Raw genomic sequence first — 14,397 nt, 5'->3', positions numbered from 1 at the left:
AATATTGTGGCGAACAGCAGATCATCAGTCACACGGACTTGGCTTCAACAAATGGTCCCATGGGGAACCATACTTGTGGTCAATTTAATTTTTGTAAATTTAATTTTAAAAGGTAAATTGTTGCAGGTGGGCAATACATGTCTCCAGAACAAATATTTTGCATATGCTGCAAAACCACATATGTAATATTCCTTATTTCATATCGGAAAGGCTATTAGATTCCTACATAAAAGGTTAAGTGAACACTAAAAGTCTCTTAACTGAAGTTTGGGGTCGTAATGTCTTATTAATTATGTACAGACGTCACATAATAGTGATCCAAATATATTAAAATTTGCAGGGATAGAACAAGCAGAAGTTCTGTCAAAAAGGGGAGACAGACATAGATTGCTTTTCCAACTCATTCCAATGGTTAAAGGGGTTATACAACAAACAGAGTTCATTTTAATTAGTGGATCTTGGAATAAAAATAAGTTCCACAATTGGATGTGATTAAAAAAATGTTTCTGACTGAGAGAATCTTATAAATGTGCCCCTGCTGTGTACTGTGTAATGGCAGTGTCTAACCGTACAGGGACATGGTCTGATCATACCACAGCTCCTGGGCAGGTTAAGAAGCAAAAGAGTATACAGACAGGACAGCATGGGATCATTGCTGATTCTTTCTGTAAGGTAAAACATTGTCTATAAAATGTTTTACCTCACATAAAGAATTAGCTGTGATCCCGAGCTGTCAAATCTGTTTACTCTTTTGCGCTCCTCCCCTCCCCAGGAGCTGTGATATGATCAGACCATGTTCCTCTATGGTCAGTCACAGCCATTTCACCGCACATAGCAGGGGGACATTTTTTGTTCCCATACAATGAATGTTTTATCACCGGGAGATTATGACTGCCTGGACCACAGTGCATGTGAACCCTGGTCTGATCACAACCCATCTGGAGATAAGCAGCTTACTGTTAATAGATAATGTACATAGAAAGCTGTGGTGTCAACAGGGGCAGATTTCTCAGCTCTGCTTCATGCTACATCGAAAAACTTTGAATGTAACACAACTGCTATACCCAGTTAATTGAGTCATATACTGATGGACTCAGTTTCTGTTTCTCTAATTTATTCTCACAGATCAGTTTTCTTTGTCACTATAGAACTCCGTTAACCATTAGCCTTATCATCTCATTTACCTTTTTGAGACTGATCACAAACCACCTCAGTTATATTGGCATGTAGGCCTTCGAGTGAATTATAATCTTGCACAAGGAACCATCTATCTGGCTGACCAGATATCTTTTCAAGCTCTTCTTTTTTGGCAGCACCAACTCCAACAGCGAAGATAGTGATTCCATTGTTCCTCAAAGTTTGGGGCACTGTGTCTAACTTGGGTTTATCTGGAGGACTGGTTGCCCCATCGGTGATGAGAATGATAATATCATTAACGTTTGGTCGACCACCGTAAGCTGGATCAAATCTACCATGAGTGTACTCTAAAGCGGTGGCAGTATAGGTCAGCCCTCTTGCTCGTTTCATGTCATGTATAGCTTTCCGTACATCAGCTTTAGTTGAGAAAGAATTCAAAGAGAACTGTTCTTCTGGAGTTGTGCTATATGTCACTGCACCAAACCGGACATAATCCTGTCCAACCATAGAGTCATTTACCACAGCCTCCATAAACCTCTGCATGATTGTAAACTGAGATACCGAGATACTGATTGAGGCGTCTACTAAAAATATGATGTCGGCAACTTCTGTCTTTTTACAAGCTGCAATAAAAAATGAACACATTTAGATTAAAGGGTCAGACAAAGAGACACTTAGAGAAATTATAAGAACTAATGTTATTGAGAACAAGGCCCCTTTGCTCAGGAATTGAGAGGTAGCCATACCTTCATGGCTATCTCTATTTACATGAGAATCCTGAAAGTTGGAGGAAGAGTGATTTTCAATTTTCAGAATTCCCATGTAAGTGAACAGAGAGCCCCTTATGTATGGCCACCTTTCTATTCTGGACAGCATGCAATGGATCCATTTCTCTAAATAGAGGAAGGATCAAGCATCAATCCAGTTTCATGGTTTCATTTTATTTCTAGATATAACAAATAATTTGATGTGTTTGACATAGATCTCTGCAGATTTATGATGGGTAACACTTATATTACTATCCAAATCCAAATAAAAGAATAAAACTCACAGTCTTTAGGATTGCAGATCTCAAAGATGATGATCTTGTTTAAGAACAAAAGGGCATCAAAATTGTCCTCAAAGTAAACTCGATCTTGCTGTCCCGCAATCTCCAGAAGTTGTGTATTGTTTGCATTGAGTACCCCTATAGCATAAATATCAACACCATGCTTCCTAATAGCGGCAGCCGGTTGTGAAACTTCATCTTGTGATTCGCCGTCTGTGATTATTATAAGATATTGCTTTATATTTGGTCTTCCACCTTTGGCAGCGCTAAAGTATGGTAATGCGTCTTGTAAAGCGACCCCTGTCATTGTTCCTTGTTGCATCTGCTGGATACCAGCTATGGCGGCCTCTACTTCATCCTTCTCTTTATATCTATTAAGTGGAAATTCCTCCTGTGTTTCTGAGCTGAACTGAATTAAACCAATCTGGACTTTGTCAGGGCCAATGTCGGCTTGTCTCACAAATGAATCCATGAATTCCTTCATTTTTTGGTAATTAGGCGTTTCAATACTGGCAGAACTATCAATTAGAAATAGAATATCTGCTTTCATGTCTTTACATGCTGCAGGAAAATAAGAAAATTATTGAATCTCTAAATGATTGATCATACACAGCAGAAAATGTATATTCATATGCAATAGTATTTCTAAATCATTTAAGAATTTTCCATATTTTTGCATAAATTTGATCTAAAACTACATCAGAGTTTTACACTATTATATAATTCACAGGGTAATTGATTATAAGACAAGTCATGATTAATATAATGAACATAATGAATAGTGCAGTCTTAATAAAAAAAATGAGGATAAAAATGATAGAAGAAACTCCTAAAAGATATAAATAAAGATAACTGGAGTGCTGACTTCAAAAATTAAACATAATTTTATTGATACAATGATAAGTAACATACATAATCTTATACACAAAAATTATTGAGGAAGGAAAAGATAGGATCCATAATAGAAGCACTGGAATGAGGCGTTAGAAGTAACAGGCAATTCCACAAATATATAAGTATACAGTAATGGAAGATCATGTAAATACATACTCTCCTAGTGCAAATGTAGTAATATTGCAACCATCATAAAGTGCTTGTGCTGAGAGGGTCTGCCATTAATTATAAACTGGTAATGTGGAAAGCAGGGGCACAAAGAAAAGCTACTGCCCGTACCCAAGTTATAAGGGTTGCATACACTTACCCATGTTGCAAAGTGCCCATGCAAAGACCACAGATGCATGTTTTGCGTAAGCTTTTTCAATGGGGAATCGTTTCGAGGCCACACAGGACCTCTTCATCAAGACTGAAACCTCTGATGAAGAGGTCCTGTGTGGCCTCGAAACGCATTGACTCTATAAACCTATTCAATAAATCATTCAATATATCCCGTTGGATATACTGTGGATTCATCATTGGCAGCGCATGAGTGGCACCTCCGTCACATTGTCAGTGTCAGAAATATGTGAAGCTTTATGATTAGAAGATAATTTCAAGGTGCGATTATAGTCTGGTGTTTTCAATCAATTTAATGAAAATCAGGTGTGAGTGGGCAGATTGTTTATATTTTAAAAACCGAAATCTATGAAAGTCTGTTCTTCACATCATATGTTTGTGGAAGTGTATCATGACCTTTCTGAGGACCTTAAAGGGAGAATTGTTGATGCTCATGAGATTGAAAAAGGTTATAAAGCTATCTCTAAAAAAATTGGGACTCTACCAATCCACAGTCTAATTGTAAACAAATGAAGGAAATTTAAAGCCATTTTTACACTTTTCAGTAATGATCGCCAACAAAGAGCAAGGCGCATAATAGTCCGTGATGTCACAAAGGAACTCAAGAAAACTTCTAAGCACCCAAAATCCTATCTCACATTAGCTGCTCATGAGTCCCCCATGAGGAGTAGAGATGAGCGAATTTGTTTGGATTTGTTTCCAAATACGATCGGATTAGAATATTGTTTTTGCAATATTCGTCGAACACAGCCAAATGTAATTAGAGTCATTGGGCGTAGAAATTTCTGAATATGTTCTGAACCGAACTTAAGACATACATTCGGCCCGAATAGTGTTCGACTATGGCCCAAATACAGTGGGGCAAAAAAGTATTTAGTCAGTCAGCAATAGTGCAAGTTCCACCACTTAAAAAGATGAGAGGCGTCTGTAATTTACATCATAGGTAGACCTCAACTATGGGAGACAAACTGAGAAAAAAAAATCCAGAAAATCACATTGTCTGTTTTTTTTTCATTTTATTTGCATATTATGGTGGAAAATAAGTATTTGGTCAGAAACAAGCAATCAAGATTTCTGGCTCTCACAGACCTGTAACTTCTTCTTTAAGAGTCTCCTCTTTCCTCCACTCATTACCTGTAGTAATGGCACCTGTTTAAACTTGTTATCAGTATAAAAAGACACCTGTGCACACCCTCAAACAGTCTGACTCCAAACTCCACTATGGTGAAGACCAAAGAGCTGTCAAAGGACACCAGAAACAAAATTGTAGCCCTGCACCAGGCTGGGAAGACTGAATCTGCAATAGCCAACCAGCTTGGAGTGAAGAAATCAACTGTGGGAGCAATAATTAGAAAATGGAAGACATACAAGACCACTGATAATCTCCCTCGATCTGGTGCTCCAGGCAAAATCCCACCCCGTGGGGTCAGAATGATCACAAGAACGGTGAGCAAAAATCCCAGAACCACGCGGGGGGACCTAGTGAATGAACTGCAGAGAGCTGGGACCAATGTAACAAGGCCTACCATAAGTAACACACTACGCCACCATGGACTCAGATCCTGCAGTGCCAGACGTGTCCCACTGCTTAAGCCTGTACATGTCCAGGCCCATCTGAAGTTTGCTAGAGAGCATTTGGATGATCCAGAGGAGTTTTGGGAGAATGTCCTATGGTCTGATGAAACCAAACTGGAACTGTTTGGTAGAAACACAACTTGTCGTGTTTGGAGGAAAAAGAATACTGAGTTGCATCCATCAAACACCATACCTACTGTAAAGCATGGTGGTGGAAACATCATGCTTTGGGGCTGTTTCTCTGCAAAGGGGCCAGGACGACTGATCCGGGTACATGAAAGAATGAATGGGGCCATGTATCGTGAGATTTTGAGTGCAAACCTCCTTCCATCAGCAAGGGCATTGAATATGAAACGTGGCTGGGTCTTTCAACATGACAATGATCCAAAGCACACCGCCAGGGCAACAAAGGAGTGGCTTCGTAAGAAGCATTTCAAGGTCCTGGAGTGGCCTAGCCAGTCTCCAGACCTCAACCCTATAGAAAACCTTTGGAGGGAGTTGAAAGTCCGTGTTGCCAAGCGAAAAGCCAAAAACATCACTGCTCTAGAGGAGATCTGCATGGAGGAATGGGCCAACATACCAACAACAGTGTGTGGCAACCTTGTGAAGACTTACAGAAAACGTTTGACCTCTGTCATTGCCATCAAAGGATATATCACAAAGTATTGAGATGAAATTTTGTTTCTGACCAAATACTTATTTTCCACCATAATATGCAAATAAAATGAAAAAAAAACAGACAATGCGATTTTCTGGATTTTTTTTTCTCAGTTTGTCTCCCATAGTTGAGGTCTACCTATGATGTAAATTACAGATGCCTCTCATCTTTTTAAGTGGTGGAACTTGCACTATTGCTGACTGACTAAATACTTTTTTGCCCCACTGTATGTCAAAATCCGATTTGGACCCAAAATCCGAATAATTCTCTAGTCAGGAGTACACTGAACAACAATGGTGTCCATGCCAAGATTGCAATGAAAATGCAACTGCTCTTCAAAAATAACATTAATGCCCATCTACCGATTAGTAAAGATCACCTGGACAAACTAAAAGGCTATTGAAACAATGTTTTTTGGACAGATGAGAACAAAAGCTTTTTTGGTTTAAATGAGAAGCGCTATGCAAGGAGAAAGAAAAACACTGCATTGCAGCATAAAAACCGTATACAATTTGTGACTCATGGTGGTGGTAATATCATGGTTTAGGCCTTTCTGCTGTTTTTGGTCCAGAATGGCTTCCTATCATTGACTGAACAATAAATTCAATAAATTAAAGACAATAACCTACAATAATAATCTACAAAAGAATGGCTAAAGAAGAATAAAGTTAAAATTTTGGAATGGGTAAATTAGTGTAAATCACCTTAATTCTAAAGAAAAGTTGTGGAAGGATCTGAAACGAGCATCTCATGGGAGAAAATCTGCCTGCATAACAGAATGTAAGCTGTTTTTTAGTGGGCAATGAGCAAAAATTCCTCCAAGCCAATGTGCAGGACGAATGAACAAATGCTGTAAACATTTAGAAGCAGATAATGCTGCACAAGAAGGTCATACCAGCTACTGAAAACAAAGGCTCACATCAGGGGAATTGCTAGCGCCAATGATCCAGGGCTCCAGTTCTAAACGTCTTGTACAGAGCCTCGAATCTCCTGTGACCACCTCATTAAAGAATCAACTTGACCTCAACACAGTGGAATTCTGTGATAGAGCAGCAAGCAACAAGCTCCCTGCCCTACCACTGTCCATCTTCTAAGTCAAAGACCGTGGCGCTTACAAGACATCAGCATACTCACGCAGGCGGCACGATAACGTAAATGCATCGGGCCGCTCTGCAGTCCCACCATAGAACACAGAGACTGCAGTGACAGAAATCAGGATTAGGAAAGTACAGACTTTATTATTTTTTATATGAAAGGGCTGAGGGAGCAATCATATTACACTGTCATGGCCAAAAGTGTTTGCACCCTTGAAATTGTTTCAGAACATGAAATATTTCTCCTAGAAAATTATTGCAATTATTCATGTTTTGTTACATGCATGTTTATTCAATTTGTGTGCATTCGTACAGCACAAAGAGAACAGAGTAAAAAAGGCAAATTGGACATAATTTCACCCAAAACCCCAAAAATGGGCAGGACAAAATTGTTGGTACCTTTCCAAAATTAAGGGTAAATAACTTTTGCTTAAAGCCCATGATGCTCGCTCAAACTCACCTGTGACAACTAACAGATGTGGGCAATATGAAAATCACACCTCAAACCTGATAAAAGGTTGAAGTTGACGCAATAATTGCATTATGTGTCTGTGTGTGCCACACAAAGTATAGAGAGCAGAATGAGAAAAAAACTGTCTGAGAACTTGAGAACCAATTTTGTTGGAAAATATCAATAATCTCGAGGTTACAAGTCCATCTCCAGAGCTCTTGATGTTAATTTGTCCATGGTGCACAACATAATCAAGAAATTTATAACACATGGCACTGGATCTAGTCTCCCTGGACATAAATGTCAGGAAAAAAATGATGAAAGGTTGCAACACAGGATAGTCCTGATGGTTGATAAGCAGCCCCAATCAAATATGCTGGAGGTTCAAAGATGTTTTGAGGTTGCTTTGCTGCCTCTCGCTCTGGGTGCCTTGGCCATGGGCATTGCATCAAGAAATCTGAAGATTACCAAAGGATGAGATGTTTTCGCAGGAAACCCAGGAGGACCTCACTGCTGCTACAGACATAAAATAGCTACAGTAGACGGCAGTTTGCCAAAATGTATGTGAGTAAGCCAAAATCCTTCTGGGAAAGTGTCTTGTGGCAAGGTGAGACCAAGATACAGCCTTTTGTTAAATTACTGTTATTGTGAATAGTTAATTAACCCCTTACTGACCTCTGATGGGATAGTACGTCAGTGGTCAGTATCCCCAGCTTTGAGGTGGGCTCCCACCTCAAAGCCGTGACATGTCAGCTGTTATAAACAGCTGACAGGTGCCAGCAATAGGCGCGGGCGGAATTGGGATCCGCTCGCGCCTATTAACTAGTTAAATTCCGCTGTCAAACGCTGACAGCGGGCATTTAACTGGTATTTCTGGCGCCGGAAATGAGCGCATCACCGACCCCCGTCATAAGATCAGGGGTCAGCGATGCATTGCCATGACACCAGAGGTCTCATAGAGACCTCTATGGTTGTTGCCGGCAGATTGCTATGACCACCACCCTGTGGTCGGCGCTCATAGCAATGCTGTGTTTCTGCTACATATAGGCGATCTGAGCATCACCTATATGTAGCAGAACCGATCAAGTATGGCATGCTTCTAGCCTCCTATGGAGGCTATTGTAGCATGCCAAAATAAAAAAAGTGTTTAAAAATTTTTAAAAAATTAAAAAAACATTAAAGTTTAAATCACCCCCCTTTCGTCTCAATCAAAATAAAACAATAAAAAAAAATCAAACCTACACATATTTGGTATCGTCGCATTCAGAATCGCCGATCTATCAATAAAAAAAGGATTAACCTGAATGCTAAACGGCACAGCGAGAAAAAAAATCAAAACGCCAGAATTATATTTTTTTGGTCGCCGCGACATTGCATTAAAATGCAATAACGGGCGATCAAAAGAACGTATCTGCACAAAGTGGTATCATTAAAAATGTCAACCAGACCCGAGCTCATGAAAAATCGAGACGCTACAGGTTTGCGCTTTTTTTTTTAGCAAACTTTGGAATTTTTTTTGACCACCTAGATATAAAAGAACCTAGACATGTTTGACGTTAATGAACTCATAATGTCCTAGAGAATCATATTGGCAGGTCAGTTTTAGCATTTGGTGAACCTAGCAGAAAAGAAAAACAAGTGTGGGATTGCACTTTTTTTCAATTTCAACGCACTTGGAATTTTTTTTCCCATTTTCGAGTACACGACAGGGTAAAACGATGGTAAAACCATTGGTGTTGTTCAAAAGTACAACTCATCCTGCAAAAAATAAGCCCTCACACGGCCATATTGATGGAAAAATAAGAAAAGTTATGGCTCTGGGAAGAAGGAGAGCAAAAAACGAAAACACAAAACCAAAAAAAGCTCCGGTCATTAAGAGGTTAAGCAAGTTGAAGATGAAATGATCTCTAAAAGGGCTAATATTAAAGATAACACATTTCCATGTATTTTAGGCAAAAAAAATTGTCATTTTTTACTTTTTTTTTAAAAAAGGAAAATTGGCCGATGCAAAAGTTCATATAGGGAGCTGTGGGGTTCATATTGTATATAGGGGGCTGTGTAGCCATTTTGTATAATAAAAGATATGCAAATAAAGTCCGTGGAGCCTCATTTTAGAGTCTCAAACACGGGACTAGCCAGATCTTCCTCCTTGGAAGGACCCAGCCAAGGGGTGGCTCCTTTCGGAAACCACCATTGCCACCATATTAAGTGGCCCTTTAAGTCAATATCCAGCTCTTTACAAGTTTACAGATATGACAAGGGAAATACCAAGGCCAAGTATCCATCCACAGACAGCTGTTTCGGGGTGTTGCCCCTCATCAGTGTGGAGTAGGATTCTGGCTAGGTCGGAGCAATGCCTAGTAGACCAACATCACGAACCAACCACTGACCTCAGGGAGACCCATGAAAGAAAACACTGCGGCAGCCAGCAAAGGCGCTCAATCAGTGAAATCCTAGGTGCATTGCTCCCTGGGATATACGAATATGAAAATAAAGTCCATGGAGCCTCATTTAAGAGTCTCAAACACGGGACTAGCCACATCTTCCTCCAGGGAAGGACCCAGCCGAGGGGTGGCTCCTTTCGGAAACCATCATTACCACCATATTAAGTGACCCTTTAAGTCAATATCCAGCTCTTTACAAGTTTACAGATATGACAAGGGAAATACCAAGGCCAGGTATCCATCCACAGACAGCTGATTCGGGGTGTTGCCCCTCATCAGTGTGGAGTAGGATTCTGGCTAGGTGGGAGCAATGCCTAGTAGACCAACATCACGAAACAATCACTGACCTCAGGGAGACCAGTCAAAGAAAACACTGCGGCAGCCGGCAAGGGCGCTCAATCAGTGAAATCCTAGATGCATTGCTCCCTGGGAAATACGAATATGCAAATAAAGTCAGTGGAGCCTCATTTAAGAGTCTCAAACACGGGACTAGCCAGATCTTCCTCCAGGGAAGGACCCAGCCAAGGGGTGGCTCCTTTCGGAAACCACCATTACCACCATATTAGTGTTTGTATAGTGTATTTTGGTTAGCAACAGTGGTATTCTGTAATTTATATATGTTCTATACCACTGTTGCTAACCAAAATACACTATACAAACACCAATATTACCATTTGCTCTTTCAAAAGGCGGGAGAGGGTTTGCATGGGGAGACATGCACTTTGGGGCTTGGGCCCCTGATCTTTTAGGACCGTGGCAGTGCCCCCGGTTCACATACTTTTACCACTCACCGACATGTAAAATAGCTTAATTTTTGTCTTTTAAAAAATGAGTCTAATATTTTTTACTTGTATGTTTGATTTTGTTCTCTTTAGATACAGATAGATCGATAGATAGATAGATAGATAGATTAGACAGACAGCAACATTAAACTTTAAGGGAACCTGTCACCAGGAAATTGCAGTCCAATCTGCAACCGCAATGTTATAGAGCAGGAGGAGCTGAATAGATTGATATATAGCTTTCTGAGAAAAGATTCAGTACCACCTGTGTTTTAATAATTTATACCTCTGCCCTTTCTGGGATCTTTGGTCCAATGGGTGGTCCTATCAGTGACTGAAAGCTTCCTTTATATAAGTGTATATGCAAAAATAGCTGTCAATTACTGATAGGATCGCCCACAGGACAAATAAAAGCAGAGGTATAAATGAATCAATCACAGGTTATACTGAATCTTTTCTCACAAAGCTATATTTCAATCTATTCCGTTTCCCCTACTCTATGACATAGTGGTTGCAGATTGGAATGCTCTTTCCTGGTGACAGGTTTCCTTTAACTTGGCAAATTGTTAAGAAATTAGGAGTTCAGTCTCATTAGAAAGCATAACTATTAATATATTTTAATACAAGAGTAGTGTTCCATGCACATATATGAGGACAATACACTGGAAACATGAGTTATTCATGGAATCTTGAGGAAATCTTACTCAGGTCAACCATTAATTACAATTCTTCACAGTAGAGGGGAGGTAACTGTTTAAAGGCACACAGCTATGACACCGTTCTGAGCTGAAGTTGATCACAGGGGTTTCATTCAAGCTTCTTTTCATAACACAGAATCACTTCTCTTCATGCAATGCTCCATCAGCATATACAGTATGAAAGTCTATTTACAGATAACTTATTTTAACAGATAACTACTCTTCACACACAGTGTCATAACCTAACCAGAACCTTGCATTGCTCATGCAGTGAGGTGGGGGTGGGAAGGGGATGAGTCTGGTGCTGTGGCTCTCTCACTTCTATCTTGAGGCAATAAAGATGCTACCGGCTGTCCTGATTGCTTCTATGATTACAGCAATCGCTTCCCAAGAAGAACTGGTTTATACATATTGTCTGATTTCATTCTGACAGGAGACTCTTTAACACCTTACTCTTGGATGTCTGGGACAAAATAACTTTTCCAGCATCCCCTTGGGCTGAGCTAACCACTCCCTGTCTGCTATAACCATTTTAACCCCTCTAATTGCTGGATGATTCTAAATCAACAGCACAGGTTCCATCTGTCACAGGTTTATAAAACCAACATATTAATGATTACAAAATATGAACTAAAGCCTAACATTTAAAAGGAGTCTGTCACCCTAAAAATTCATCTGCTAGTACAGTCATATAGGCCACATAGCCCCTATTAAAAACATACTCATTGTTAGGCGTCGGGTTCCGGTCGCTGCACAGCAGGAATCCCGAGCCTTGCATTCCTCTCCGGCTGCACAGGAGGCTGCTCAGCAGACTTGTCGATCCAGGCGCTCTGCTCAGACCAGCTCTGTAGGTTTAGTTGCTGCTGCCACCTCTGGTCCAGCTATAGCAACGCAGGCTGGTCAGCAGCGAGCTACTCCAGGGACTAAGTCCTCCTTTCGGTCCACTGAGCATGCCCGTCGGACGATCTCTCATTGGAGATCGAAGGTCACATGCTGGAAGGATGCGGCTATAAAGATTTGCATGGTCGCTTGCCCATGCACTAGTATAGACTGCATTATCAGACTATGAGGAGTGAGTGTCGTATGCATGTATGAATGTCTCTGGTAAATGACTCATTAAGAAACCCCTACCCTTGGTACGCATGTGTTGTGCAGCCTAGCCTGTTAAGCGCCCAGGCTTAGGTGTAGGTAGGACAGAGTCTTAGACAGGTATCTGTGTCCACCTGTGGCTCGGCACACCACGATGCACGTGAGCGACACTCCATAGTCAGGGTCTATAGTGGCGTCTGCAGGTGCGATGCCACACGCTCAGGAGGTCTAGATGGACTCTGACCCCATGTCCTTGGGGCAGAGTTCTGTGACCACATTCTGAGCGCAGGGCCCCCTTGCCGAGCTCTGTGAGTGCTAACAGACTCCGGCATTTAAGTTTCGGGGTACTGCGGCTCTGTGATGTAACAGAGACCTCTCCTGTTCACACGGGTGACGTTAACCCACGTATGACCTTTGTATTTCACTATATACGTCGGCCATTACTAAGCAGCAGTTTATCACCTCTGCACGGTGGACCACGGGCTGCAAATGCACCTACTATCATTATATTATTTGGTATGTTCCACCAGCCCATAACACTCATACTATAGATTTTACTATTACTGCTGCCTGTAAAAAGAAGAGCCCGCATTTACTAACAGTATGTGCATGCTGCTAGGCTCCAGGAGTGTTAGTGTGTGTATGTGATTCAGTTAAAGCAGCGCTCACTCTGGGCAACAAAGTACTGTCAATCAATCTAAGGGGCAGTGTGTCCCATGCTTTTTATGGGGATCGAAAAGTGCATGAAGCCCTTGGCCATGCCAAGGTTGCACCAAGGAGATCCAATTTATATATTTAATACAACTTTTTTGTCTGTACAACAAAAGCAGTAAAATCTTAAATGAGCAGATCCGATTGCGTAACCCCAGTCTACAGTCCAGGTCAGTGTTTTTTCTGGCTACATAAAGGAGTTGTATGAATTTTGTTACTAGATTGGCTTATAATTAGCCAGGCTAACGAGACGTCACCTGTGTGATATGCCGCATCGAAGATGTCTTGCCAGGCCAGCAAATCAAACACTGCAGTGGGGAAACTCAGGAAATTTGTGCAGCTCATATTCATGGACAGAGAGCACTAACCTGGAACATGGACTGGGATTGCACCAAGTGATCCACTTATGTCCAAATAAAATCTATAGTTCAGGAATAATAATATATGGGTAACGTCCACTTTATGACTGTACTAGTAGTTTAATTGAAGTTATTTGGGTCCCAGAGTCCATTTGAAGCAATGTTTGCATACATTTAGAATGCATCTGCACAGTTCTGCCTCATCTTTGTGTTTGCATTGCATTAAAGATTTGTATCTATACATTTACATTTATTGCACTTGGTTAATAGATGCTGACTTTCTTGCCTTCATCGTGTTTTTGGATGGACTACACTCACCTTGTTCATGAATTCTTACCTTCTGTCCAAGTCCTGTTGTATTGAAGGTAAGACATAACTACAAAACTTGTATTACGATTAATAGGAGCTTTGCAGCAGCGATTTCCTATGACATACAGTAGCCTCAGATAAATGATCGCCTTCTCCTGTGCTCTTCTAATAGTGCACTGCTAACATTACCTGTATAGGTAAAAAAAATGCACAAACATTCCCCTCAGATCCCGACAACCTACCTGCTGGTGTACATAGATCACGGACCAAATCATTCTTTATCAAATTTAGGGAATCAAAATTGTCAACAAAGAATGTTTTGTCTTTACTTCCAGCAATGTTCACCAACTCTTCCTGCACGGCTTCCTTCACGCCAATTGCAAATATATTGATGCCACTGCCTCTGATGTCTGCTGCTGCTTCCGTCAACTGGTCCTGAGATTTTCCATCTGTAATAATAATCAAGGACTGGGGAACTTTATGAGGTCTCTCGCTTTCTGCTTTAGCAAAGAGAGCTTTCATTGATTTCAGAGCTTCCCCTGTATTGGTGCCACCACCTAATTGATCAATTCTTTGTACCGCTGCCTTCAATCTTTTTTGATTGGTGTATTGATTGATATAGAATTCAATCTGTGGAGTATCAGAGTATTGTACAACCCCAAAGCGTACTCTGTTTGCACCGATCTGAAACATGCTCATCAGTTCAGTCATAAAAGTTTTCATGTCGTCAAAATCCTCCGGATAAATGCTGCCAGAGCCATCGACCAGAAAGTAAATGTCAGCTTCTTCAGTATCAGTGCAACCTACAA

General features: G+C 40.8%; 1 protein-coding gene across 1 annotated transcript in view; it reads right to left on the bottom strand.

Annotated features, from left to right (window-relative positions):
- The window catches only part of LOC141084511 (collagen alpha-4(VI) chain-like), a 376,083-nt gene that overhangs the window by 227,585 nt on the left and 134,101 nt on the right, over window positions 1-14,397 (bottom strand). The window contains exons 8-10 of the mRNA XM_073569263.1: window positions 13,831-14,391; window positions 2,189-2,746; window positions 1,185-1,760 (exon numbers count right to left, since the gene is read on the bottom strand). Coding sequence (XP_073425364.1) covers window positions 1,185-1,760; window positions 2,189-2,746; window positions 13,831-14,391 — 1,695 coding nt within the window. The remainder of the gene's footprint in view (window positions 1-1,184; window positions 1,761-2,188; window positions 2,747-13,830; window positions 14,392-14,397) is intronic.

The sequence above is a fragment of the Dendrobates tinctorius genome, unplaced genomic scaffold (assembly GCF_039654945.1).
Source record: "Dendrobates tinctorius isolate UK_male_01 unplaced genomic scaffold, ASM3965494v1 ptg000005l, whole genome shotgun sequence".
Taxonomy (NCBI): Eukaryota; Metazoa; Chordata; class Amphibia; order Anura; family Dendrobatidae; genus Dendrobates; species Dendrobates tinctorius.
The sequence above is the reverse complement of the archived record's forward strand: the minus strand, read 5'-3'. Positions and strand labels throughout refer to the sequence as shown.